We start from the raw sequence: 27,441 nt of genomic DNA, 5'->3' as shown, positions 1-27,441 counted from the left end.
ACCAAATCGGAAAATTTAGAGCATAATCCACCTGAACAAAACTCCAAATTTATGAATGTTCAGACATGATTTTTCTTTGCAAGTAATATCCATTTACCTCTTGTAAACGCATCTGGTACTGTTCGTGATTTCGGTTGGTGGTTAATGCTTCTTTCAAAAACATTCTTGACCAGGAGGCTAATTTGTCTAAACCTTGCTCGTAGGGAAATATTTTGATTTGTGATGCCTTGTACAATTCTAATACAGTGTTCACATCCTTCAGATATCCTTGCAATGTATTGTTAAAATAGTGCTCAGACTTGAGTCATGATTTGCTGCAGTTCCACTTAATTAACACTTTCACTGCATATCAACCCACCTTGTGTTTGCCTGCTTCATTGATTGTGTGGTGATGGTGAATTTTATAGCTTTTGCTCCTTATTGTATTATGTCTATTAGCCATGTGTATACAAAGGGCACAGTTGCATTCTTGCTTATGAGATTTGGAAGATGGCATCAGAGGTAGTACAATAAATAGTATATCTCTTCATTTGCTTGTTAACTATGAACATTTTCTTTGTTCTTCTATGCTTCCTTCACTGTTCTATTCGTTATCTTCCACAGCAGCCTTTAAAAACTCAGTATTCTATTTTATTTGATACATGCACACATTTGTTTTAGTTATTTGACATATGGTGAATTTATGTGTTTTTACAGTTTACAAATCTCAAGTACTCCAGAATTGAAATTGATGAAGTGCGGTTCGAGTGGGCTGAATGCATGCTAGATTACATTTGAGACAGTTGTACCTTAATGTGTTAACAGAATGTTATACTTTGATTTTGATATCTATTAGCTAGTTGTTAAAACATGTAAAAAGAATGTTTGGGTATTTTATGGATATTGTTGTAAGAAGATTATTTATATAATTTGTGAATATTTGTGTATTTTATGGATATTATTGAATGAAGAATATTTGTACAATTTGTGAATATTTGTGTATTTTTTTTTGTTATTGTCGATTTTAAAATCAAATCTGTGCTGTTAGAAAAAATACATATTACATCGGTTTTCCACCGATGTTAAACCGGTGTTATAAAGTAATATTACATCGGTCATTTACCGCTGCCAAAACTGGTGTTATTAACGTACTATATTACATCGGTTTTACACCGTGTATGAAACGGTGTCGTTATTTGATACTACACCGGTTAATAATCGATTCGAAAACCGGTGTCGTTAAGTGATACTACACCGGTTTTTACCCGATGTCTAAAATGGCAGACTTTTAACATCGGCTTCATAGACATCGGTCGAAAATCAAATAGACACCGGTGGAAAACCGATGTCTATGAGCGATTTTGTTGTAGTGGGTCTTGATGGAGAGGAGTTCGGAGGAGTGGTTCGCCGGAGAGGAGTTGGATGGAGAAGGCCGTGTGAGATGAGGAGTTGGGAGAAGGGTTCGGGATCAAAAACAATCGGAAGATAAGAGTTGGGAGAAGGGTTCGGGTTTTCTACTCCTTACTTAGATCCAACGGTTTGTATTAATCAAGATTTAGATGAGAACTTAACAATAGACAACACTTTTTAAAAAACGTTGTCGTAGACACTAAAACAAAGTCTAATAGACAATGCTTTTTATGAAGCGTTGTCTTTGACCCGTAAAAATCACTAATAGACAACGGTTTTTAGAAAAGTGTTGTCTATTAATAAGAAAATAATGAAATAGACAACGCTTTTCACTAAAAGCGTTGTTAAAAAAAAATAGACAACGCTTTTTATAAAAAGCGTTGTCGTTTAAGTGTTGTAGAATCTCAATTTTCTTGTAGTGTATAATAATTAAATAGATGAGAGACGAGTACAGAGACGTACCCTGGCCCAGGGGGGCGCCCTCGGATAGGACGCGGCTCGAATTGTCGCGACCCGAAAGAGTAGATGACTCTGATCAGGCTGGATCTGACGGTGAGGAGCCGAGCGCAGCACGACATTGGAAGACGACATGCAGCCCGGGATAAGACACCGGCACGCAGGCCGGGAGGTACTAGCGGCACGCAGGCCGGGACACGAAATCAGCACCGACCGGGAAATGAGATCGACACGCAGGCCGGGAGGTACTAGCGGCACGCAGGCCGGGACATGACTTCGGCACACAGGCCGAGATGAAACACCTGCATGTAGACCAGGAAAACTGTTAGGACCAAAAGTAGCTAGAGGGGGGGGGTGAATAGCTCGTCGCGTTCGCTCGTTGCTCGGCGTTGCTTGTTTCTTCAAGGATATGCAGCGGAAAATAACAGAAACAATCACACAACGCTAACAAGGTTGGTTTACTTGGTATTCACCTCACAAGAGGTGACTAATCCAAGGATCCACACCACGCACACACCCTCCACTATGAATAACACTCCTTTATGGTAACTACCAAAGGCGGAGAAGCCTTACAAAACTCTCAGTACAAGAAGAAAGGAAAGGGAAACAAAATACAAGCGCAAAGCTTACAATGAGTACAGAAAACCCTAACCCTAGCTTCTCTTCTTGCCTTTGATCCGCCTCTTGACTTGGAAAGCTTCCAAGATCCTTTAAGAACTGGCGATCTGATCTTTGAGAGCGCTGTGGAGGAGTTGGCGAGAGATCCAGGTGATTCGGTGAAGCGATGCAAGGAATCGTGCGCTGCGGCCTTTATCGACGTAGCGGTCGAATCCGATCGATTTGAATGTTCCCATCGATCGGGAGGCTTTGGATCGATTCACGGATCGATCCGGCCCTTCCAAATCGATCCCGGATCGATCCATGGATCGATCCGGCGCTTATCGCGCGAGCGACGCCTCCCAATCGATCCACCGATCGATTGGGACGAATCTCACGGGGATCGATCCGGAGCTCTGTCGCTAGGAAGGCTTGGATCGATCCATCGATCGATCCGATCATGGTTTTGCCCAAAACCAAGTCCCAAGCCTACCAAACCAACACCGGTCAACCTTGACTGTTGGTACATCATGCCTAGCATCCGGTCACTCCTTTGACCGCTAGGACTTCCACCAAGTGTCCGGTCAATCCTTTGACCCACTTGGACTTTTCTATTCATGCCAAGTATCCGGTCACTCCTTTGACCTACTTGGACTTCCATCGATGTCCGGTCAATCCCTTTGACCTATCTGGATTTCATGTGCCAAGTATCCAGTCAATCCTTTGACCTACTTGGACCAGATGTCCGATCATCCTTGATCCATCTGGATTTTCCCTTGCCTGGCTTCACTCACCAGGGCTTTCACCTAGCTTCACTCACTAGGGTTTTCCATCTGCCTAGCTTCACTCACTAGGGCTTTCACCTAGCTTCACTCATTAGGGTTTCCCATCTGCCTAGCTTCACTCACTAGGGCTTTCACCTGGCTTCACTCACCAGGACTTTCATTCTACCTAACATCCCAGTTAGGACTTCCCAGTCAAGTATCCGGTCAACCTTGACCTACTTGACTCTTCTTCAATCAATTTCTTATTGTCAAACATCTAAACTCAAACCAAGACTCAGCTTGGTCAACCAGGTCAACCTTGACCTGAGGGATGTTGCACCAACTGTAGGATCGAAAAGAATTTAGATATCTCCACAATGACATGATATTGTCCACTTTGGGCCTAAGCCCTCATGGTTTTGCTCTTGGGCTCTACCCAAAAGGCCTCATGCCAATGGAGATATCTTTTTCTTATAAACCCATGATCTTTTTCCATGTGTTTTCAATATGGGACTATGTTTGCAACCTTGCAACCCCAACAATCCCCCCCTCAAACAAAGGACCATGGGCTTCCCACGTCCGATCCTCGACCCACTAGGTCTTCCTGCCCCTCGGTCTACTCGACCTACTAGGACTTCCTGCCCCTCGGTCTACCCGACCTACTAGGACTTCCTTGCCTAGCCGTAACTAGGACTTCCTGCCCCTCGGTCCACCCGACGTACTAGGACTTCCTGCCTGGTGTCTGGTCCTCTTGATCCGAACATAGGAGCCCCCACTTTCTTTGTTCGAGGTCAATATTGTACTCACATGGTTCAATCAGACCATAGCTCTTGTGCACAGTCGGCGGTTAAACCTTCTGGCAGTCCGGGCTCTAATACCAATTGTAGGATCGAAAAGAATTTAGATATCTCCACAATGACATGATATTGTCCACTTTGGGCCTAAGCCCTCATGGTTTTGCTCTTGGGCTCTACCCAAAAGGCCTCATGCCAATGGAGATATCTTTTTCTTATAAACCCATGATCTTTTTCCATGTGTTTTCAATATGGGACTATGTTTGCAACCTTGCAACCCCAACAAAAACAACAAGAGCGGAATATGGTTAAATCAATGACGCCAAACAATAACCAAGGCACGAAGGCCAAAGCACCACAACATATGAAGCTGAAACGAGATAACGACACGAAGGCCAACACACGACGGGACCGGAAGACGCTCAAATCGGTGACAACAGTAATAGTGGCCAGCTCGGTGCTAAGGGACCCGCCGACGTATGGACTGCTGATGTGTGGTGGTTGCCGGCCAGGGAGGTTGCGGCGAGTGTAGGCTGCTAGCGGAAGGGGGTAGCAACGAATGGAGGCTATAGGAGGAAGGCAGCGCCGAAGGTAATTTGTCTAGCGACAGGTGTGCAAGGTGCATGCGGCATGGGTGGTCCAGCGAGCATCGAAGAAGGGAACTCCTCCCCTCCTCTCTCCCCGGTGGTGACGACGTCGACGAGGAGCGTGACAGAAGGAGAGGAAGGGAGGCGGCGTCATTCCCGCGGTGGCGTCGCGAGGAGGAGAAGGACGAGGAAGGGGAGACGCGGCAGCTGGCTGTCGTGAAGGCGGCCTTCTGTTCGTGGCAGCGGCAATGTGTCCAGCGGGAGAAGAGAGGGAGAAGAAAGCTGTAGCTAGCGTCATGAGGAGAAGAGGGAGAGGAAGCGAGGTGGCGGCCGGTGGTGACGCCAGCGAGGAACGTCGCATGAGGGGGCTAGTGGCGGAGAAGAAAACACGCACTGTTCCGGCTGTCGGTTGCGGCGAAAAGAGGAGGAGAAGAGAGGTGGCAGCCGACGCCGACGAGGGGAAGGAGGAGGAAGCAAGGTGGGCGGCCGGCGCCGGCAAGTAGCATGAGAGAGAGAGAGGAAGAAGGAGTTGGCTTCATTTTTGTGGCAGCGGCGAAGCAAAGCCACGAAGAGGGAAGGGAACCTTGCATGCTACAGTGCCTCCTTTCTCTCCTTAAAGCCCTAACCCCCCAAAGGACCAAAATGCCCTCTCCTCTCCACTTAATCACACCTCTACCCTATCTCCATATCACAAGCCTCCCCCTCAAATCTAGTCGAAGGAGGCGCAAGTCCAACTAACTAGACCCATCCACATGAAACACGGAATCACTACTGAATGCAGAGTCGTATCGCGGGGCTGTCACCTAACGTCGAACGAGTAGCTATGGACGACGGGTACCTGGCAGAGCGACGAAAAGAATAAGCGCCGACTGAGCGACAAAAGACATATCTTGTGAGTGTCAAAAGAGCGATCTGGCGAATGCCGAGCGATATCGAGCGAGCAATCGGACGATGCTAAGCAGAGCGATTGCTGAGCGAGAAGTAAAAAACAAGTACCGTCCTGGCGATGAATGCAGGGCCCAGTGACTAGTGAGACACGAGCAACGAGTGTGTGACAGAACGACGAAAGAGACGCAGACGACGGTAGGGGCAGAACAACGAGTGAGCCGCAAACCATAACTGTCGACCAGGCTATGAATATTGAATAGAATGACAACCAACCCAGAATTCGATCGAACATCTGAAGGGTACCCGAGCGATAGGACGATTGAACGATCGAATAATGCTGACCTGGCTATCAAAAAATGCTGAGCGAGTCGAATGACGATGGGTGAGCAGTATCAAATGCGAGACCGAGAAAATGTTGTTCGAGCGACAGTAGACCCCGACCAGGCAATAGAGAGAGTGATGGACGAGCCAAGCCGTGAGAGTGCCCGAAAAAATACTGACCGAGTGACGATAAATCACGACCGGGCAAATAGAGAGGGATGAACTAGCGAAGCCATGAGCGCGACCAAGAACGTGTTGACCGAGCGACGATAAATCGCGACCGGGCAAATAGAGAGAGGGATGAACTAGCGAAGCCGTGAGTGCGACCAGGAAAGTGCTGACCGAGCGACGATAAATCGCGACCGGGAAATAGAGAGACGGATCGACGAGCGAAGACGTGAGCGCGATCGAAAAAATATCGGTTGATCGACGATAAATTACGACCGAGAAATAGAGAGACAGATCGATGAGCGAAGTCATGAGCGCGACCCGGGAGGTGTCGACCGAGCAATAGTAAATCACGACCTGGCAGTAAAGAAAATGATGAGCGAGCCAAATCATGAGCGCGATCGAAAAAGTATCGACCGAGCGATAGTAAATCGCGATCTGACAATAAAGAGCGTGACCGCGCGAGTGCCGATCGAGCGACAGTAAATCACGACCTGTCAACAAAGAGTGATGGACGAGCAAAGATCGTGACCAAACGAGGGTCGACCGAGCGACAGTAAATCGCGACTTGACAATAAAGAGCATAACCGAGCGAGTGCCGAACGAGCGACAGTGAATCGCGACCTGGCAATAAAGAACGAGACCGAGTGAGTGCCGACCGAGTGACAATGAATCGCGACCTGGCCATAAAGAGAATGACAGACGAGCAAAGCCATGATCATGACCGAACGAGTGCTGACCGCGCGACAATGATGAGTAAAACGCGAATGATGAGTGCTGAGCAGAGCGGCTAGTGAACAATAAATGTCGACCGAGCAACAGTGGTGAGCGAAAATGCGAACTGAGAGTGCCGGGCCGGGCGGTAAGTGGATCAAGTGTGATGAGTGTCAAGCAGAGCTGCAAGTGACTGGCGAGTGCCGACCAAGCAACATCAGTGAGTGAAAATGTGAGCTGAGAGTGCCGGGCAGAGCGGCAAGTGAATCAAGTGTGATGATTGTCAGGCAGAGTTGCAAGTGAGTGGCGAGTGCCGACCAAGCAACAGCAGTGAGTGAAAACGTGAGCTAAGAGTGCCGGGCAGAGCGACAAGTGAATCAAGTGTGATGAGTGTCAGGCAGAGCTGCAAGTGAGTGGCGAGTGTCGACCAAGCAACAGCAGTAAGTGAAAACATGAGCTGAGTGTCGGGCAGAGCGGCAAGTGAATCAAGTGTGATGCATGCCGGGCAGAGCGGCGAGTGAGTCAATGCCAACCGAAAGGTCATTGGTCGTGAGAGCATGCTCACTTATAACTCGCACTGGGGCGAGAGTCTGGGACCCGATCGGGAAGGTCGTTGGGCGTGAGAACAGTGCTCACTTATAACTCGCACTAGGGCGAGAGTCTGGGACACCGACCTGCCGGTCATTGGGCATGAGAGCATGCTCACTTATAACTCGCACTGAGGCGGGAGTCTGGAAGCGTGAGAGCATTCTCACTTATAACTCGCACTGAGGCGAGAGTCTGGAAGCGTGAGAGCAGTGCTCACTTATAACTCGCACTGGGGCGAGAGTCTGGGACCCAACCGGGAAGGTCGTTGGGCGTGAGAGTAGTGCTCACTTATAACTCGAACTGGGGCGAGAGTCTGGGACACCGACCTGTCGGTCCTTGGGCGTGAGAGCATGCTCACTTATAACTCGCACTGGGGCGAGAGTCTAGGACACCGACCTTCCGGTTGTTGGGCGTGAGAGCATGCTCACTTATAACTCGCACTGAGGTGAGAGTCTGGAAGCGTGAGAGAATGCTCACTTATAACTCACACTGAGGCGAGAGTCTGGAAGCGTGAGAGCAGTGCTCATTTATAACTCTCACGGGGGCGAGAGTCTGGAGGCGTGAGAGCAGTGCTCACTTATAACTCGCACTGGAGCGAAAGTCTGGGACCCGACCAGGAAGGTCGTTGGGCATGAGAGCATGCTCACTTATAACTCGCACTGGGACGAGAGTCTGGAATCCCGACCGGGAGGTGATCCGAAGGCCTAACCAGTACTTGATCTGGAGACCTGACCAAGAATTGATCTGGATGTCTGACCAGGACTTGATCTGGAGACCTGATCAGGAATTACTCTGGAAGTCTGACCAGGAATTGATCTGGAGACCTGACCAGAAAACAATCTAAAGGCCTGACAAAGAAGCAATCTGTATGTCTCACCAGACATTAAGCTGGAGGTCTGACCAGGCATTGATCTGGAGGTCTGACCAGGAATTGATCTAGAAGCCCGATTGAGAATTGGTCTAGCAGCTCGACCGAGAATTGGTCTAGAAGTCCGACCGAGAGATCGTTAGCGAGACTCCGATTCGAGACCGGTGGTGACACTCTGGTCAGAGACCGAGGATAAACCTTGAAGTCCATAAAAGCGGAGCTCGTAGCAATATGAGGGAATAAAGCTTTTATCATACCTGATCGCGAAGTGGTGTCAACCGACTGAGGATCTGTCTTGGTCCCTCAACTCCCAAATACCCATGGAGTAAGGGGAGAAGATAAAGGGTGTGAAGCCGATATAAGGGAGCAGAGCCCATAGCCATAGAAGGAAGCAGAGCACCGTGGGTGAAGGGAGCAACACCTGTAAATGTAAGAGGCTACACAACAAGTGAAGGATTCAAAAAACATATAATAATAATAGAGTGAAGCGCCTATAGCAGCAAGAGAATGTTGAGCCCCATGGTGAAGGGTACAAAGCCTGTAGCAATAAGAGGATGCAGAGCCTCATAGTGAAGGGTGTAGAGCATGTAGCAGTAAGAGGATGCAGAGCCTCATGGTGAAGGGTGCAGATGTTAGTTAGAGCCCTAGAGCCAATCATTTGATGATTGTTGTATGGACTCGTTGTATCATATTCTTGTATATAAATAAAGGCATTTATTTTTGGTTATTATACTTACTTGTATTAGTGCCAAATAACTAAGTATAATAGCGTCCTTGAGTAGAAGGTTCTTACCTATATCAATCGATTAGTTGAATCGATAGTGAGATGATATAGGGAACACTACTCTTAATCATTCCTAGTCAAGTATTAACATTCAGGGACAATGTTAATGCGACGAGACTAGCATGTAGGTCAACTCGATGACTTGATCTCACAAGTCATGGATATGGAGATATCAAGTTGACACATGGGTATGCATTGGAGAATGTATACTGAATGATCCGCCATGAGAAAGTATCATGGATCGTTATATGAGTGTCATATACTTTCTTATGTGGCTATTAGTATGACTACTAGTCCTTGGACCTGAAGTCACCATGGTTCCCTACATAAGGAGTTACATACTTTGGCATCGTCAAACGTCACCCGTAACTGGGTGGACTATAAAGGCGATTACTGGGTATGTAACAAATTATGCGGAGAGATGTGAGTGATGTAGATAGGATCTATCCCTCCTATATGATGGGAGTGACATCGATATTCTTGATAGAGTAAGACCACTAAGTGCATGACCATGCCCAAATGAGTCAATATGAGATATTGAGCTCATTTGATTGAGTGAGTCTACTTGGAGTTCAAGATTTAGATTGATTAGAGGATGACACGGTCTATACCTCATATTGATCAATCTAGATGTCTAGGATAGAAGGACAATGTCATATATTGTGAGGAGTCACAATTAGTAGTCACAAGGTGATGTTCGATCTCAACATTCTTGTAACTTGGGTAGTAATGATGTGTTGCTAGATACCGCTCATTACTTATGCTTCTAAATGGATTTAGGAGCATTGCCAACGTTACAAGAACCTATAGGGTCACACACAAAGGGAAATTAGATGGAGATTAGGTTCATTTGATGAACCTAAAGGATTATGTTCATGTGATGAACCAAATTGGATTAAGAGTAATCCAAATTAAGCTAATTGAGTTGGACTCAATTTGGTTCATGTGTTAAGTGAGTCTAATTTGGATTTAGACTCATTTAATTAATTTAATTCAATGAATAGAGATTCATTAAATTAAAATTGGCTTGAACTAATGGTTAGATTAGATCAACCAAGGGAGAGAAGTTGTCAAGTTTGACTTGACTCAAGTAGGAAAATGAAGAGTCATGTTTTGACTTGACTTTGACTTGACCAATGCCACATCATCAAGGCTTCTTCATTTGGTCAAGTTTGACTTGACCAAATGCCACCTCATGGAGGAGATCAAGTGACTTGACTCTTGATATTCCATGGGAGTTTATAAGCCTAAAGTGGTCGGCCACTTGGTAGTTACATAAGGTGAGAATTCATTCTCATTCATTTCTTCTTCTTCCTCTCTAGGTTTCTTCTCTCCCTCTCCTCCTCCTTGCCGTGACCATCAAGGGTGCTAGCACATCCTAGTGGTTTTTCTCCATCTCTTGCTTGTGTGGATACACATAGAGGAGTATCTACTTTGATACTCTCGAGATCCGGCGAACCTTGGACAAGCGGGATTACGTAAAGGGCTTCACATCAAGGGTAACCTCTTTATCTTGTAGATCTAAAGTAGATCTAGGCTTAGAAAATATGTATATGAAATTTTATTTCTTCGCACGGATCCGTGGCATGGGAATTTCGGGGTTTTCGCAACGCAAAAAGCGGTTTTTACGGCCCGAAAAACCCAACAGCAGAGCCTATAACACACCTGATCGGGGAGCTGGAACCCTAGTCCCTGATCGGAGAGTAAGGCCCCTAGCCTGTAATCAAAAAGCGAGGCCCCTAGATCCTAATCGGGAAGTGGTACTGCGAGTCAATGATCAGGGAGCTGTATCCCTAGTGTATGAGCGGGGAGCTGTGTCCCAAGTGTATGTGCGGGGAGCTGGGCCCCTAGTGTCCGATCAAAAATCGAAGGCCCTAGTCTTTGATCAAGGAACTGGGATTTTACTCTCTTATCATGGAGCTATATCAGTTCCTATAATCGTAAAAAGGGAACAGAGCCTGTAGCGTACCTAATCGGGAAGTCGTGCCAACCGACTAAGGGTTTGTCTCGGTCCCTTAACTCCCAAATGCCCGTGGAGTCAGGGAAAAAACATAACGAAAAAACTAACCTGTCAGCCATCTGAAGCTCCACTCGATCCCTCGACTCCCGAATACCGGTGAAGTGAGGATAGAAGATAATATGTGCGTCGAGATCCTCCGGGATTGTGATAATAGCAGAGAGCCTCCCGACGTAGTCCATCTTCACGTTCCAGAACAGGTGAAGGATGTTCCCACAGACGGTGCCAAATTTGATCCCGTCCAAATTTGATCTCTCAGCTTCCGGACGGGATCAATTTGGCGCCGTCTGTGGGAACATCCTTCACCTGTTCTGGAACGTGAAGATGGACGATGTCGGGAGGTTCTCTGCTATTATCACAATCCCGGAGGATCTCGACGCACATATTATCTTCTATCCTCACTCCACCGGTATTCGGGAGTCGAGGGATCGAGTGGAGCTTCAGCTGGCTGACAGGTTAGTTTTTCCGTTATGTTTTTCCCTGACTCCACGGGTATTCAGGAGTTAAGGGACCGAGACAAACCCTTAGCCGGTTGGCACGACTTCCCGATCATGTATGATTACTAGATCTGCTCTCTTTTTACGGTTATAGGAGCTGTTATAACTCCCTGATAAGAGAGTAAGATCCTAGTTCCTTGATCAAAGACTAGAGCCTTCGATTTTTGATCGAACACTAGGGGCCCAGCTCCCCGCACATACACTTCGGACACAGCTCCCAGCTTAAACACTTGGGACACAGCTCCCCGCTCATGCACTAGGGACACAGCTCCCCGATCATTGACTCGCAGTACGACTTCCCGGTCAGGATCTAAGGGTCTCACTCTTTGATTACAGGTTAGGGGTTTTACTCTCTAATCAGGGACCAGGGGCCTAGCTCCCCGATCAGGTGTATTATAGGCTCTGCACCCTTCACCATGAGGCTCTACATCCCCTTATTATTATAGGCTCTGCACCCTTTATCATGGGGCTCAGCATCCGCCTATTGCTATAGGCGATTCATTCTATTATTATTATATGCTCTGCATCATTCACTTGTTGTGCAGCCTCTTACATCTTCAGGTGTTGCTCCCTTCACCCACGGTGCTATGCTTCCTTCTATGGCTATGAGCTCTGCTCCCTTATATCGGCTTCACGCCCTTTATCTTTTACCCTCACTCCACCGGTATTCGAGAGTCGAGGGATCGAGCGGAGCTTCAGCTGGCCGATAGGTCTTATCTCTCCCATTCGGGGTCGAGCGGTTTTCACTGGTCTCAGACCAGCTTATCGGATTTCATATCTTCCCTGTTCAGGGTTGAGCGGTTTTCACTGGTCTTGGACCAGCTTATTGGATTTCATATCTCCCTCGTTCGAGGTCAAACTATCGCCACCGATCTCGGACCGGAGCAGCAAACTATCGCCACCGGTCTCGGACCGGAGCAGCAAACTATCGCCACCGGTCTCGGACTGGAGCAGCAGACTATCGCCATCGGTCTCGGACCAGAGTAGCAGACTATCGGTCTCACCATTCGCGCACTCACCGCTCTACTTGACACCCACCACACTCACTTCATTGATCGCTTTGCCTGGCACCCATCGCGTACTCGCTTCATTAGCTGCTCTGCCCGGCACTCAGCATCCACGTTTCGCTCACCGCTGTGGCTCGATCGGCACTCATCGCTGCACTCGTCATTCTGCCCGACACTCATCCTTAGCAGGTCGCTCACCGCTGTGGCTCAGTTGGTACTCACCGCTCACTTGCCGATCTGCCGTGCACTCATCATATTTGCTTCACTCACCGCTCTGCCCGGCACTCAGCATCCGTGTTTCGCTCACCGTTGTGGCTCGGTCGGCACTCACCATTCCGCTCGCTGCTCTGCCTGGCACCCATCATACTTTCGCTCCCCTCGTCGCTCTGCCCGACACTCGCCCTTCACGTTTCGCCCATCGCTGTTGCTTGGCCATTGGCTCGACCACTCACTGGTGCCACTCGGCTACTCGCTTTACGCCGATCGACACATCGCTTAATGTTTTTCTCGGTTACGCACTCGACATCGCTCGCTCGGTCTTATTCTGCCATATAGGCATTCTCTCGGTTTCCCGGTTGACACTTTTCGATCACCCGGTCGTGATTTATTGTCGTCCGAGCACGCGCTCGACACCGCTCGTCCATTATCTTTCGACTCGCTTGACTTTTTTTTGGCCACTCGGTCGTCATTTTTCAGGTCGCGCTCAAGGCCTTACTCGTTGGTCCGTCTCTCTATAGCCCGGTCGCAACTTATTGTCGCTAGGTCGGCACACACTCGATCATGATCATGATTTTGCGCATCCGTCATTTCTCTTTATTGTCAGGTTGCGATTCGCTGTCGCTCAGTCGACACTCGCTCGGTCACGATTATGGTTTTGCTCGTCCGTCATTCTCTCCATTGCTCGGTCGCGATTTATCGTCGCTCGGTCGGCACTTTCCTAGTCACGCTCACGGCTTCGCTCGTCGATCAGTCTCTCTATTGGTCGATCGCGATTTCTCGTCACTCGCTCGATTCTATTTGGGTCCCTTGCTCAGCATCGCCACAATTACTCGTTCGACGTAATAAGACGAATCCAACGATCTGATTTCGCGTTCGGTAGTGATTTTGTTTTGGACGTGGTCTAGTCAGTCGGACTTGTGCCTCCTTCGACTAGACTTGAAGGGGAGGCTTGTGATACGGTTATGGCTTAATGGCAGGAAAGGAATTATGAGGGAGAGGAGGGGCAATTTTGTCTTTTGACAGGTGTGGAGTTTTGGGGTTTTAGGTGTGGCACTGTAGCATGCGAAAGAGGGGGGTTTGGGTTCGTGGGACGCCGCCACCGCCAACAGAAGGAAAAGGTCTTCTTCCTCATGCTCTCGCGACACCCTCGCCGGTGTCGACGCCGGCGCCGTCGGCCTCCACCACTCCTCCCTCTCCTTCTCTTTCTCTCCGCCGCCCACAGGACCAAGAGGAAGATCATCTTCTTCGTCCTCGCATTCCTCGCCAACGTCGCCAGCACGAGGGATCGACACCAGCATCCACAGCTGCGCTCCGACCACGCTCCTACTTGCCTCCTCGTCGCAGCGGCCGACCATCACCGCCGATGAGGCATGCCCCTGACTCTCCTTCTCGCCGAGCTCTGGACGCCTCCTTTTCTTCAAGTCGCCGCACCTCTTCTTCTTCCTCACGTGCTCTACCGGTGACGACTGACGTCAGCCACAGCACTGCCTCTTCTCTTCCTTCCTCCCCCTCGCTGCGCCATCGTTTCCTCCTCACTGCGCCGTTGCCGGCAGATCACTGCCCCTTTCCTCCTCGTGATGCCGCCGCCCGGCCACTGCTCCTCTCTCCTTCCTCTCTTGCTGGCAGCAACTTCCAGCCACCTCCGCTGCCTATAATCCGAAGCCGGCAGCAACCACTTCCTCCCTCTCCCTCTCTTTCTCTTTGTTGCCTGACCGGCCACTGCTCCTCTCTCCTTCCTCTCTCGCTGGCAGCAACTTCCAGCCACCTCCGCTACCTATAATCCGACGCCGGCAGCAACCACTTCCTCCCTCTCCCTCTCTTTCTCTTCGCCGCCAACAGGAGCCAAAGGAGGCCTTCTTCTCATACTCCCTTCCAGCGCCACCGCCGGCTGCAGGTTGTGTCACGCCCCGGGGGAGTCCCTGCCCGAAGAAATTTCGGCAGCACCTCCCTTGTACGGCGGACAATCTGAAACATTGCTACATACGAAATACACATCAGCCACACTCGGCTGGAATATATGTACCATAGAAAATGGAAACAACACAACCACGCAGTTTAATATACTCAGCCTACTCGGCTGGACAAAAGAAATAAAATAAGTACAGCGGAAAGAAAACGAAGAGAAAACCCACAATTGCAAAGTTATCAAAACATCACAAATACCAAGTCCACACAACAAGTATCAAAACATAGTTCTCACAACACCAAATCCAATGAATACGAAATGCAAGTAAAGAGAAACAGAACCAAAATCAATTTTCGAATATGACGCGGGACCCAGGACTGGCAGACGGCATCTCTCCAAGCATCCATGAATAATCTACTGCTACCTGGCGAAAGAAAACCATTTTACGGGGTGGTGAGTATTGAAACTCAGCGGGTATAGAAAAGAGATAGTGCATGAACATAATAAACCAATAGAGAATGCCAAAAGGAATACAGTCTCATAAGAGGAATAGCAGATACTACAATAGAACCAAAATAAATGCTCGTACCTGAAACCATATCCTAGGCTAGGTATAGTTGGTCAGAACTGATACTAATCTGCTACAGTACTGCTCATAACTATAGAGGTAATAAGCAAGGTATATACAAATATCCAATGACTAAACATTTCCAATGAGCATATATCTCAACACAAGTAAGCATATCAGCATATGTGAACGACAGCAGTAAATAAGCAATAACAGCATATATAGATAGCAGCAGCCAAAACAAATATAATAACAACAGCGTATGCACGGATGGTCACTCCCGCCCACCTCTCTGCACCATGACCCCTGTATGGTCGAGAGGCCGGGTCAGTGACAGACTGTACACCACTCCAGCTACCACTCACACAAGTGGCCGAGGGGACAGTTGCATAGTAGCTAACTAGCTACATCTGCGACGGGGTCCCTGCTGCTCGTACTCCAGCTACCACTCACACGAGCGGCCGAGTGCGGCAGGACAGGACAAGCGGCATCAACTCCAGCTACCACTGTCTCGAGTGGCCGAGGGTGCGACATGCATGCAATGACATGATGCGAACAATGCAACAGTCATCATATATATATATATAAGCAGAAACAGGTATGCTACATGAAGCCAACATGCTCAATATCGTACATAAATAAGCAACAGTTAAAGCAAACAAACATGGTAACTAGTATCTGCTACTGATCATGGACAATAACAAGAGACTGTATAGATATGGTACGAATTTCTCAAAGATTGCGTGGAAGTATCAAGTGCAGGAAAAATAAGAGTGGAGTCAAGGTAAAATAGTCCTTATCCAAAATAATTCATGCACCAAGGTCAAAATACTAAAAGAAAACAAAGCAAGAAGTACCCGCCTTTATACGTAGACCGTGCTAATTAATCCCACATCGAGTTGCTCGTCTCGAATCAAAATCCTGCAAATCACACAATGTACAGTTTAGCTAATCATGTTATACATCCACTAACTAAGCCTAGTTCCCAAAACTGATAAGGTAACCCTCCATCGCAATGATTATTAATCAATACTAATCGTCGATTTACCTCGATTAATTCAATCAATAAATCCTTAATCGAATTGATTTAACCCTAATTAATTCACCTCGACTTCAAATAGACCACTCAAATCAGAAATTCCAAATCTATCGAGAATTCAAGGCTATCTGTCGAAACCAAAATAACCTTAAGGTTAATTCAAAATATGCAAATCTGTCTAACAATCCAAAGTTGTCTTGCCAAACAAAAACTACATCAAGATTGATTCACAACCCTTGGATCTGTCCAAACAAATCCACAGCCGTCCAAAAGAATCAGAACCTCCCTTAACCCGTGAATTCAGCACCATCTCAAAGAATCAGAAGTTATACAAAACAATATGACTTCCACCTTAAGACTCGGAACCTTCAAAAGACTAGAATACAAGATCAAGCCAACATCTCACACCCAAAATAAATCTGTCCAAAACAAAATCAAACTATCACAGCAACATGAACAAAAAATCGAAACCATACACCACCACCAAATTCCGTCCACTGCTTCACAACCAATTCATGGAAACCAGCAATTCCATCAACACCGAATCCTTGCAAAACAACCAACCAAGTTTTTGATCACGTTTAGCTCCCTACCCTTGAATCGAATAAATTCCCAAAATTCCATTGCTAACTGAAAAACAGAACTAGTTGAATCCATCAAGATGGCCAGAACTCAATCCGAAAGACTAAACAAAATAAGATCAAACGCGAACGCCCAAATTCATAACCATAACTAACCACTTACCACCGAAATTACTGCTAGGGCACAACGCCGCGAGAGGGAAAGGGAGGAGGGTCGGCAGCGTCGAGTGCGAGGAAGAGAGGAGCCGGCGTCTACGGTGGCTCGGTGGCTAAGGAGCTCGCGTGAGGAGGAGATCACTGGCGGCTATTGTGCTCGACGACTGGCACCCGCGTGAGGGAGCGAGGCCGCAGCTGTGGTGGCCGCGTGAGAAGTAGGGGAGGCCGGCGACGTCGGGCTGAGGGCACGAGAACGAGGACTCGGCAGAGCTTGTAGTCGGCAGGTTTTGGGGAGCAGATTCGCGAAAGGGAGGGAGCTCGGGGATGAAGGAGGTGCGGCGCCGTGTGGGAGGCCAGGGCACGGGCTAAGAAGAGAAAAAGGGAATTTATAAACCTAGGTATATTTGATTAAGCCCTAGATTAGTTTTTCAATCAACTCCCACTTCCCGATATTCCAAACAGGCTTTTTCTCGGACCCATTTGTTCATCCCCTCTAAGTACGTCATATGAGCTCTAATTAAATCCCAGAAAATTTCTAAAAATTTCTACAAATTCCAATAAGATTATTTGTCTAATAACCTTATTATTTAATTATTATTTGGACATCGGATTTTACATTCTCCCCCACTAATAAAAATTTGGTCCCCAAATTTCCTACTTAACTCAAGGGTCCCCATCTAAGGGAATCAACTAAACAACATACTCATATACTTTTCCAACCAAATATCATGAACCAACCTCTAACCGTAAAAGATGACTCTGATACCTAATCAACTATGAATAAATTAACTATCTCTAAAATCCATAATCCATTATCAATCACTGAAGGAAAAATCTACTCAACATAAATAGTTTTCACCCATGGCTTCGAGCTTACAGCAATAATCTTTACCTTGGGCATATGGAGACATTATGATAGACCCTTTTAGATCTACCACTATTCTTAATTTAGAGTGGCTTTAGATTTTATATTTATTGAAATAACAAAAGGGGAAAACAAATGCACTGTTGCATGGACAGAGCTCAAGTTACGAACAGCATATACTATAATTTGAGGCTAGGTAAGTCAATAACTCACAAAATAAACCAATTCTGAATTCTAAGGTAACATAATCATAGAATAATTTTCCATCAACCAAAACTGGAAATCTTCTAAATCTTTTAATATGTTGCATTATCCAAACTTCTCCACAACAAGGATAACTAGACTAAGATAAGTCTAGTCCGAATTATCTCTAGCTGCTTTATCTTCTAGCTTATCGTAGCATCTAAAATATGACATTTCCCTAAGTGTTATCATGCTAGCTACCAATAACGGAGTACTACAGGTGTAAAAACAGCAACCCCCATCCAACAAAATTGGAGGGAGCTAGAGCTAACTAACCACATCCTAATTCCGGTGATATCCATCTTATCTAACATTAACCTACACCAAGTAGTGAACACCAAAAGGTAAGATAATTACATACATATACCTTACTTTCCTATAGCTCAGAGATTCCTGCCGCTGCCTGGTCCCAAAACTCGAAAGTCACATCGAAGAATCGAAGCCAAATCGAAATCTCAAAAAACGTAAAACCCAGAACACGGAATCAACTCGAAAAATCATAAATTGAAACAAGATCGAAATCCCAAAAGACAAAACACAGCATTTGACTCGAACCAGACTCTGATACCACTAAATTGGTATCAGATTAGCTCGACAAATCGTAAATCACAACAAGATCAAAATCCCGAATACAAAAAAACCAACAAACATCGTATATCTGCTCTGATACCATTAAATTGGTATCAAATTAACTCGAAAAAAATCATAAACCGAAACAAGATCGAAACCGCTCTGATACCACTAAATTGGTATCAGATTAACTCGAAAAGTTGTAAATCACAACAAGATCGACATTCCAAACACACACATCCCAACATCGAAAATCCAAAATACAAAAAAAAATAGGAATCACAAACCCGCTCTGATACCACCAAATTGGTATCAGATTAACTCGAAAATTCAAAACATGGAAACAAATCGCAAAAACCTGAAACATAAAAATAGGATTCGCCAAAACCTAAGCTCTGATACCACTAAATTGTCACGCCCCGGGGGAGTCCCTGCCCGAAGAAATTTCGGCAGCACCTCCCTTGTACGGCGGACAATCTGAAACATTGCTACATACGAAATATACATCAGCCACACTCGGCTGGAATATATGTACCATAGAAAATGGAAACAACACAACCACGCAGTTTAATATACTCAGCCTACTCGGCTGGACAAAAGAAATAAAATAAGTACAGCGGAAAGAAAACGAAGAGAAAACCCACAATTGCAAAGTTATCAAAACATCACAAATATCAAGTCCACACAACAAGTATCAAAACATAGTTCTCACAACACCAAATCCAATGAATACGAAATGCAAGTAAAGAGAAACAGAACCAAAATCAATTTTCGAATATGACGCGGGACCCAGGACTGGCAGACGGCATCTCTCCAAGCATCCATGAATAATCTACTGCTACCTGGCGAAAGAAAACCATTTTACGGGGTGGTGAGTATTGAAACTCAGCGGGTATAGAAAAGAGATAGTGCATGAACATAATAAACCAATAGAGAATGCCAAAAGGAATACAGTCTCATAAGAGGAATAGCAGATACTACAATAGAACCAAAATAAATGCTCGTACCTGAAACCATATCCTAGGCTAGGTATAGTTGGTCAGAACTGATACTAATCTGCTACAGTACTGCTCATAACTATAGAGGTAATAAGCAAGGTATATACAAATATCCAATGACTAAACATTTCCAATGAGCATATATCTCAACACAAGTAAGCATATCAGCATATGTGAACGACAGCAGTAAATAAGCAATAACAGCATATATAGATAGCAGCAGCCAAAACAAATATAATAACAATAGCGTATGCACGGATAGTCACTCCCGCCCACCTCTCTGCACCATGACCCCTGTATGGTCGAGAGGCCGGGTCAGTGACAGACTGTACACCACTCCAGCTACCACTCACACAAGTGGCCGAGGGGACAGTTGCATAGTAGCTAACTAGCTACATCTGCGACGGGGTCCCTGCTGCTCGTACTCCAGCTACCACTCACACGAGCGGCCGAGTGCGGCAGGACAGGACAAGCAGCATCAACTCCAGCTACCACTGTCTCGAGTGGCCGAGGGTGCGACATGCATGCAATGACATGATGCGAACAATGCAACAGTCATCATATATATATATATAAGCAGAAACAGGTATGCTACATGAAGCCAACATGCTCAATATCGTACATAAATAAGCAACAGTTAAAGCAAACAAACATGGTAACTAGTATCTGCTACTGATCATGGACAATAACAAGAGACTGTATAGATATGGTACGAATTTCTCAAAGATTGCGTGGAAGTATCAAGCGCAGGAAAAATAAGAGTGGAGTCAAGGTAAAATAGTCCTTATCCAAAATAATTCATGCACCAAGGTCAAAATACTAAAAGAAAACAAAGCAAGAAGTACCCGCCTTTATACGTAGACCGTGCTAATTAATCCCACATCGAGTTGCTCGTCTCGAATCAAAATCCTGCAAATCACACAATGTACAGTTTAGCTAATCATGTTATACATCCACTAACTAAGCCTAGTTCCCAAAACTGATAAGGTAACCCTCCATCGCAATGATTATTAATCAATACTAATCGTCGATTTACCTCGATTAATTCAATCAATAAATCCTTAATCGAATTGATTTAACCCTAATTAATTCACCTCGACTTCAAATAGACCACTCAAATCAGAAATTCCAAATCTATCGAGAATTCAAGGCTATCTGTCGAAACCAAAATAACCTTAAGGTTAATTCAAAATATGCAAATCTGTCTAACAATCCAAAGTTGTCTTGCCAAACAAAAACTACATCAAGATTGATTCACAACCCTTGGATCTGTCCAAACAAATCCACAGCCGTCCAAAAGAATCAGAACCTCCCTTAACCCGTGAATTCAGCACCATCTCAAAGAATCAGAAGTTATACAAAACAATATGACTTCCACCTTAAGACTCGGAACCTTCAAAAGACTAGAATACAAGATCAAGCCAACATCTCACACCCAAAATAAATCTGTCCAAAACAAAATCAAACTATCACAGCAACATGAACAAAAAATCGAAACCATACACCACCACCAAATTCCGTCCACTGCTTCACAACCAATTCATGGAAACCAGCAATTCCATCAACACCGAATCCTTGCAAAACAACCAACCAAGTTTTTGATCACGTTTAGCTCCCTACCCTTGAATCGAATAAATTCCCAAAATTCCATTGCTAACTGAAAAACAGAACTAGTTGAATCCATCAAGATGGCCAGAACTCAATCCGAAAGACTAAACAAAATAAGATCAAACGCGAACGCCCAAATTCATAACCATAACTAACCACTTACCACCGAAATTACTGCTAGGGCACAACGCCGCGAGAGGGAAAGGGAGGAGGGTCGGCGGCGTCGAGTGCGAGGAAGAGAGGAGCCGGCGTCTACGGTGGCTCGGTGGCTAGGGAGCTCGCGTGAGGAGGAGATCACTGGCGGCTATTGTGCTCGACGACTGGCACCCGCGTGAGGGAGCGAGGCCGCAGCTGTGGTGGCCACGTGAGAAGTAGGGGAGGCCGGCGACGTCGGGCTGAGGGCACGAGAACGAGGACTCGGCAGAGCTTGTAGTCGGCAGGTTTTGGGGAGCAGATTCGCGAAAGGGAGGGAGCTCGGGGATGAAGGAGGTGCGGCGCCGTGTGGGAGGCCAGGGCACGGGCTAAGAAGAGAAAAAGGGAATTTATAAACCTAGGTATATTTGATTAAGCCCTAGATTAGTTTTTCAATCAACTCCCACTTCCCGATATTCCAAACAGGCTTTTTCTCGGACCCATTTGTTCATCCCCTCTAAGTACGTCATATGAGCTCTAATTAAATCCCAGAAAATTTCTAAAAATTTCTACAAATTCCAATAAGATTATTTGTCTAATAACCTTATTATTTAATTATTATTTGGACATCGGATTTTACAGGTTGTGCCTTTCCTCTTCTTGCTCTCGTACACGTCGTCGTTGAGCCCTAGCGTCGTTGGGACAGAACCCTCCCCTTTTTCCCATTCCTTACGCAGCAGCCCCGCTAGCCGGCAGTCATCGGGCACCGCGGCCTTGCTTGCCAGCGCCTCCTTCGACTCATCACGCCTCCACGCGCGTTAGCCTCTCTGACCAGCAACCCCCACGCGCCAACAGTCCACGTGTCGACCGTCCTTACGTCGATTTCGTCCCGGCTCCGATTCCGCCTCGTTTGGTGCCGACCTTCGTGCCGTTATCTCATTCCAGCTTCGTATGTTGTGGTGTTTCAGCCTTTGTGCCTTGGTTATTGTTGAGCGCCACTGATTTGATCGTACTCCGCTCCTGTTGTTATCTCGGTCTACATGCCGGTGTCTTCTCCCGGCCTGCGCGCTGATGTCCTATCCTGATCTATGTGTCAATAGTGTAGTCCGGCCTGCATGCCGATCTCGTGTCTTGGCCAGCGTGCCGACCTAGTGTCTCGGTCTATGTGTTGATCTCGTGTCCCTGCTCGTGTTGCTAGTACCTCTTGGCCTGCGTGCCGAAGTCTTATCCCGGTCTGCGTGCCGATGTTTTATCCTGGCCTGCGTGTCGGTGCCTTTATCCCGATCTGCGTGTCGATGCCTTATCCCGGTCTGTGTGCCGGTAGTACCTTCCGGTATGCGTGCCGGTGCCTTATCTCGGTTTGCGTGCCGATAGTACCTCCCGGCCTGCGTGCCAGTGTCTTATCCCGATCTACAGGTCGACTTCCAATGTCGTGTTGCGTTCGGCTCCTCACCATCAGATCCAGCCTGATCAGAGTCATCTACTCTTTCGAGCCGCAACAACTCGAGCCGCGTCCCATCCGAGGGCGCCCCCTGGGCCAGGGTACATTCTCCGTTCATATTCCATACGTATTTTCATTATTTTATGGCTTAGTCTGTTACTTATATGTTCATTGGATCCGCCTCGAGCCTCGGGGTACCAGGGACCGGGGGCCCCAGTCACTGGTTGCAGGTAGCGTTGATCACAGGACTTCTGAAGACTTGGTCAACACGGAAGTCATCTCAGCACACCCTCCTCCGAGATGTCGTGACTCGGTCAATATTCTCACCACCTCACTCGACGGTCCGTCTGACTCAGATTTCGAACGGGATCAATCTTCATACTTTTCGTATAGAACAGGTGCAGTTTACACACATAACAATTGCATGTGCAAAACTAAGCTAGCTACATTAGGTCGGCCTAGACAAATGCCTGCAGCTTAAATATGAACACAGATACATTGTAGATATGATCTCATGATTATAATAACAAAGGATTTATAAAGACTAAATTGATTTAGCTATCCTAATTCAATCATGTGATCCTCTTCAAAAAGATCAGCTGAGGATATGACTAGAAGGTCGACAAGATGAAGACTCCGTGTAATTTTGTAATACAAAAGGTGTTAATACTGAGTTGAGAAGGAGTTCCCGATATTGACCCTCCGACGTTCAAGTCAATTCCGGTATAGTGGAGAATAGTAAGAATATTGTAGTAAAGAGTGTGTGAATAATGAAGTTGCGCATACCTTCGCCTATAGATGGGAAGTTGGGAACTCCTTTTATAGTGTGCCTACGTAACATGCTCTGTTATCAGTGGCACAAACCTCCAAAATAGTATGATGAGATACGTAAGTAGGTTCCACTGTGAGCTGACTGGTGGCCGCTCGGCCGGGATGCCTCTGCTCAATCATGCTAAACAAAGCAATCTCACTTCACTCGGATGCCCCATTGCAGGAGGATTGGCTTTCATCCAACCGGTTGTGTCGTCCGGTTGGTCGAGCCGATGGTCTGAGGATTTTATTGTTGTCTCAATCGTTCGGTTGCAAGCTTTCCGAGACTGGGTGTATCATTCGACCTTACTCGTTTGCTCGAATCAGGCATGCCGTTCGTTCAGCCTTGCTAACATATTCGGCCGACTTTACTTGATCTATGGATTTTATCTTTTTTGACTTTAATCTTCATGTCAATCATTCTTTATTACTTTGATCCATCTTTGATACATCTCGTTTTTTCATCACTGTATTATAATAATTATATAAATAAATAAATAAATAAATAAATATATATATATATATATATATATATATATATATATATATATATATTACATTTTTGGTAGATCTTTTTTTTCATCAATGTATTATAATAAATATATAAATAAATAAATATATATATATATATATATATATATATATATATATATATATATATATATATATATATATATTATTACTTTGATCCATCTTTTGGTAGATCTCGTTTTTTCATCACTGTATTATAATAATTATATAAATAAATAAATAAATAAATATATATATATATATATATATATATATATATATATATATATATATATTATTACTTTGATCCATCTTTTGGTAGATCTCGTTTTTTCATCACTGTATTATAATAATTATATATATATATATATATATATATATATATATATATATATATATATATATATATATATTTTGGTCTTTACATCCAATATATATATTCAATATAAATATAAACTACTATGGAGAGACCGACATACACCAAGACAGGTGATTCATGCATGGGCTTTCTTTCTTTCGATAGGGGCGAAGACAGCAATGCAGGAAATCAATTCCTACATCGGCACGTCAATAAAAAATTGAATAAATGTAAAGCTTGAATAAAAAATTGAACACGTTGATCAAACATACTAATAGGTGCCATACAAAATTGAATAAATGTAAAGCTTGTGGCATTATTCGATAAACTCTATGATCAGCGTGGAGTATCTACCACGTGCGGTTTGTGTAATGAATAATCAAACATCTTTGCTAGTGCCAAGTACTGAAGAGTGGAGATGTCACTAATTAGATCAGAGATCTGACTACAAAAGGCCTAGCACTTGTTTTACCGTTCTCTTGAATTGAATACTATACCTTTCTCTTCATCTTCAATTAGCAACAATGAACAGTAGTTCTAAAACACATTTGACGTAATAGTTTGAGAGACAAGTGGTTTTGGTAAAGGTTATCTCCAAAGATTTTGGAAATACCATTTTATTATGTTTTTTTTTTAAAAAAAAAAGAAGACTATTACCTCAACTATTGGTCTCATGGTGCAGATAAAGAAGCTGATTGATTTTGTGAATAACAATACTACTTCAAGATCTACTATCATCTATTTCAAAAAGGGGTCTCTCGCCTACAATCAGTTCATCAAATGAGGTCCAAAACCATTGCGGCTTCAAAAAGGTGCTTTATTGTTAACCTAGAAGCTCCAATTTTAGTTGGTGTTTATCCACACTGACACTAGTACTAGTACGTTTTCTTTAGTTTCCTTTCTCCACTAATATTGTTCCTATTCCAAGCCATCTTCTTTCCATCAAAGAAGACTAAACGTCGACAAATATCTACATATAACATTCATGGTTCAATTGCTTGGAGCTTTACTACCTAACCTTTACATATCATTGACCCAATCAACATGTGTTCACCCATTTCAGACATCATCATTTAGAACTCCGGGAAAATATGCTAATAAATCAAAAGCACAAATTTTCTATGAAACCTATAGAACGATTCAAAAACAGTTTTGGGCTAGGAATTCTTCTTCCGTCTGCTTCTTTTCCTTCTCTGGCGCTCCCTCGCTAACCGACAAATCGCAATCAAAAGCACTGGCGAGATCGGGCGGTCATCAGACTGTTATGCCGTGATCCGACGGCTGTTAGATAGAGGAATTCTGATGACGCTGTAGTGCAATCAGTAAAAATAATGCGCATAAACCTACTTTTATCCATTTATTACATCAAAATTAGAATCATTCTCGCAAAGCTAGCAAATCCTCTACGACAATGTAAATCCATTCCGCCATCTTCTTTGAAGTGAGAACACAAACAAACAAATTAACAAAATGAATCTCTTATTCTCATGTGTTTTCCCCCTCTAACCAATGCTATGTACACATAAACGAATCGGTCTCCCCTCTAATTCCAATACGGCAGCGAGCTCGAAGTGGAATAGTAGTATTGCTGGTCTGAGACATCAATTTCAGATGTGGATCCAAGTTCTGCCATGGAACTCTGAAAACCTTCGAAGTTCAAGTCCATGATCCAATCTGTCTCCTCTTTCATTCCTTCCACCATTTGAAGGCTGCTGCTCGTGGGATTTACAGCTCTGCCCTGCTGATCATGAATTGCTTCAGAAACCTGATATGGGTTGATTCCTGCCGGCTGGATTCGATTTCTGGATTCGACATCCGATTCGGCAGTCCAGAGACTAGAGTTCGATGACAACTCCATTGTTGTTCCAAAGGATGATGCTGCTGCTGCCTCTCTCCTTTTCTGCATCTGGTCCCAGCTGTTCTTCTTGTGGTACAAGCGGCACAACACCCACTCATCCAACTGCACAGGAAAGAGTCCGGTCAGTTTCAATTGGCTTACTAAAGTAGTTGATCTCGAAGAGGAAGCGATTGAATAGGAGACTTGACTTACTCGTTTGCTGCCGCCTCTCTTGTTCGCCGGTAATTGACTGGAATCTATCAGGCGGTACTCGTGCATGATCCAATCAGTCTTGATCCCTTTGGGCGCTTTCCCTTGGTAGAAGACCAGAGCCTTCTTTATCCCCAGAGTACGGCCGATGCTGCCGGGCACCGCCACCGGCTTATCAGCTCCGGTGGCCTTCCAGTAGCCTCTCCCGGCGGCCCGGTTCGGCCGGGAGCCGTTGGGGTACTTCCGGTCCCTTGGCGTGTAGAAGTACCACTCCCTGTTCCCATACAACGCCAACCCTGTTCGCGTAAACGCACCCAAGAAATCAAATTAGGCAAATAGAAAGAAAGAAAAAACAGAGGAAGAGTTGGGCGCTGGATGGAATCGCTGACCTGGAAGGTCCCACGGATTGTGCTTGTAGAGGTCGACCTCGGCGATGATGGGCGCGGGGATGCGGTGGCCGGCGATCTTCCGCCAGAGGTAGTGCTGCACCAGCTCCTCGTCGGTGGGGTGGAAGCGGAACCCCGGCGGCAGCTGCAGCCCGGCCTCGGCGTCGTCGATTCTCCCCTTCATCTCGTCTTCCTGATTCGAGCTGATCTCCGTAGTTCGTATCGGTTGCGACTCCGCTGCTGGATTATTTATGGTGGGCGTCGTGGAGGTGATTCATGATTGTTGTAGGGCGTAGGGCGGCAGGCACTTCGGACACGTGCATGAATGATTTTCTAAACCGGCGTTGAATTTTAAAAGACATTCGGATTTCCCGACCGGATACGTGTCGAACGCCCGAGTCTGGAGGTGGAAGAGCAGATGACATATGTGTGTCTGTCTGCCGGACGTCACTGTGTTCGATTCCCCTCTTGTGCCGCGCTGGATTGGCAGTAGCCAGACACGTATTCCCGAGATTTTGGCGGACAGTGGCGGCGGCCGACCCAGCGCGTGTCACTTTGACTGGAC

At 45.7% G+C, this 27,441-nt stretch overlaps 2 protein-coding genes across 2 annotated transcripts; one reads left to right on the top strand and one right to left on the bottom strand.

Moving 5' to 3' along the window:
• Nucleotides 1-4,883: 4,883 nt before the first annotated feature.
• LOC122042908 (WAS/WASL-interacting protein family member 1-like) lies at nt 4,884-14,438 on the top strand. The gene is made up of 3 exons (XM_042603305.1): nt 4,884-5,086; nt 11,994-12,096; nt 13,704-14,438. Exons 1-3 carry the CDS (start codon nt 4,884-4,886, stop codon nt 14,436-14,438), a joined length of 1,041 nt encoding a protein of 346 aa, XP_042459239.1.
• Nucleotides 14,439-25,849: 11,411 nt separating this feature from the next.
• LOC121982579 (NAC domain-containing protein 2-like) lies at nt 25,850-27,118 on the bottom strand. Its single transcript, XM_042535725.1, has 3 exons — nt 26,880-27,118; nt 26,494-26,786; nt 25,850-26,403 (listed from the first exon to the last, which is right to left on the bottom strand). The coding sequence occupies exons 1-3, from the start codon at nt 27,058-27,060 to the stop codon at nt 25,987-25,989; spliced, it is 891 nt and encodes a 296-aa protein (XP_042391659.1). The 5' UTR covers nt 27,061-27,118; the 3' UTR covers nt 25,850-25,986.
• Between the last annotated feature and the right edge of the window lie 323 nt (nt 27,119-27,441).

Source organism: Zingiber officinale, chromosome 1B (assembly GCF_018446385.1).
Source record: "Zingiber officinale cultivar Zhangliang chromosome 1B, Zo_v1.1, whole genome shotgun sequence".
NCBI lineage: Eukaryota > Viridiplantae > Streptophyta > Magnoliopsida > Zingiberales > Zingiberaceae > Zingiber > Zingiber officinale.
The sequence above is the reverse complement of the archived record's forward strand: the minus strand, read 5'-3'. Positions and strand labels throughout refer to the sequence as shown.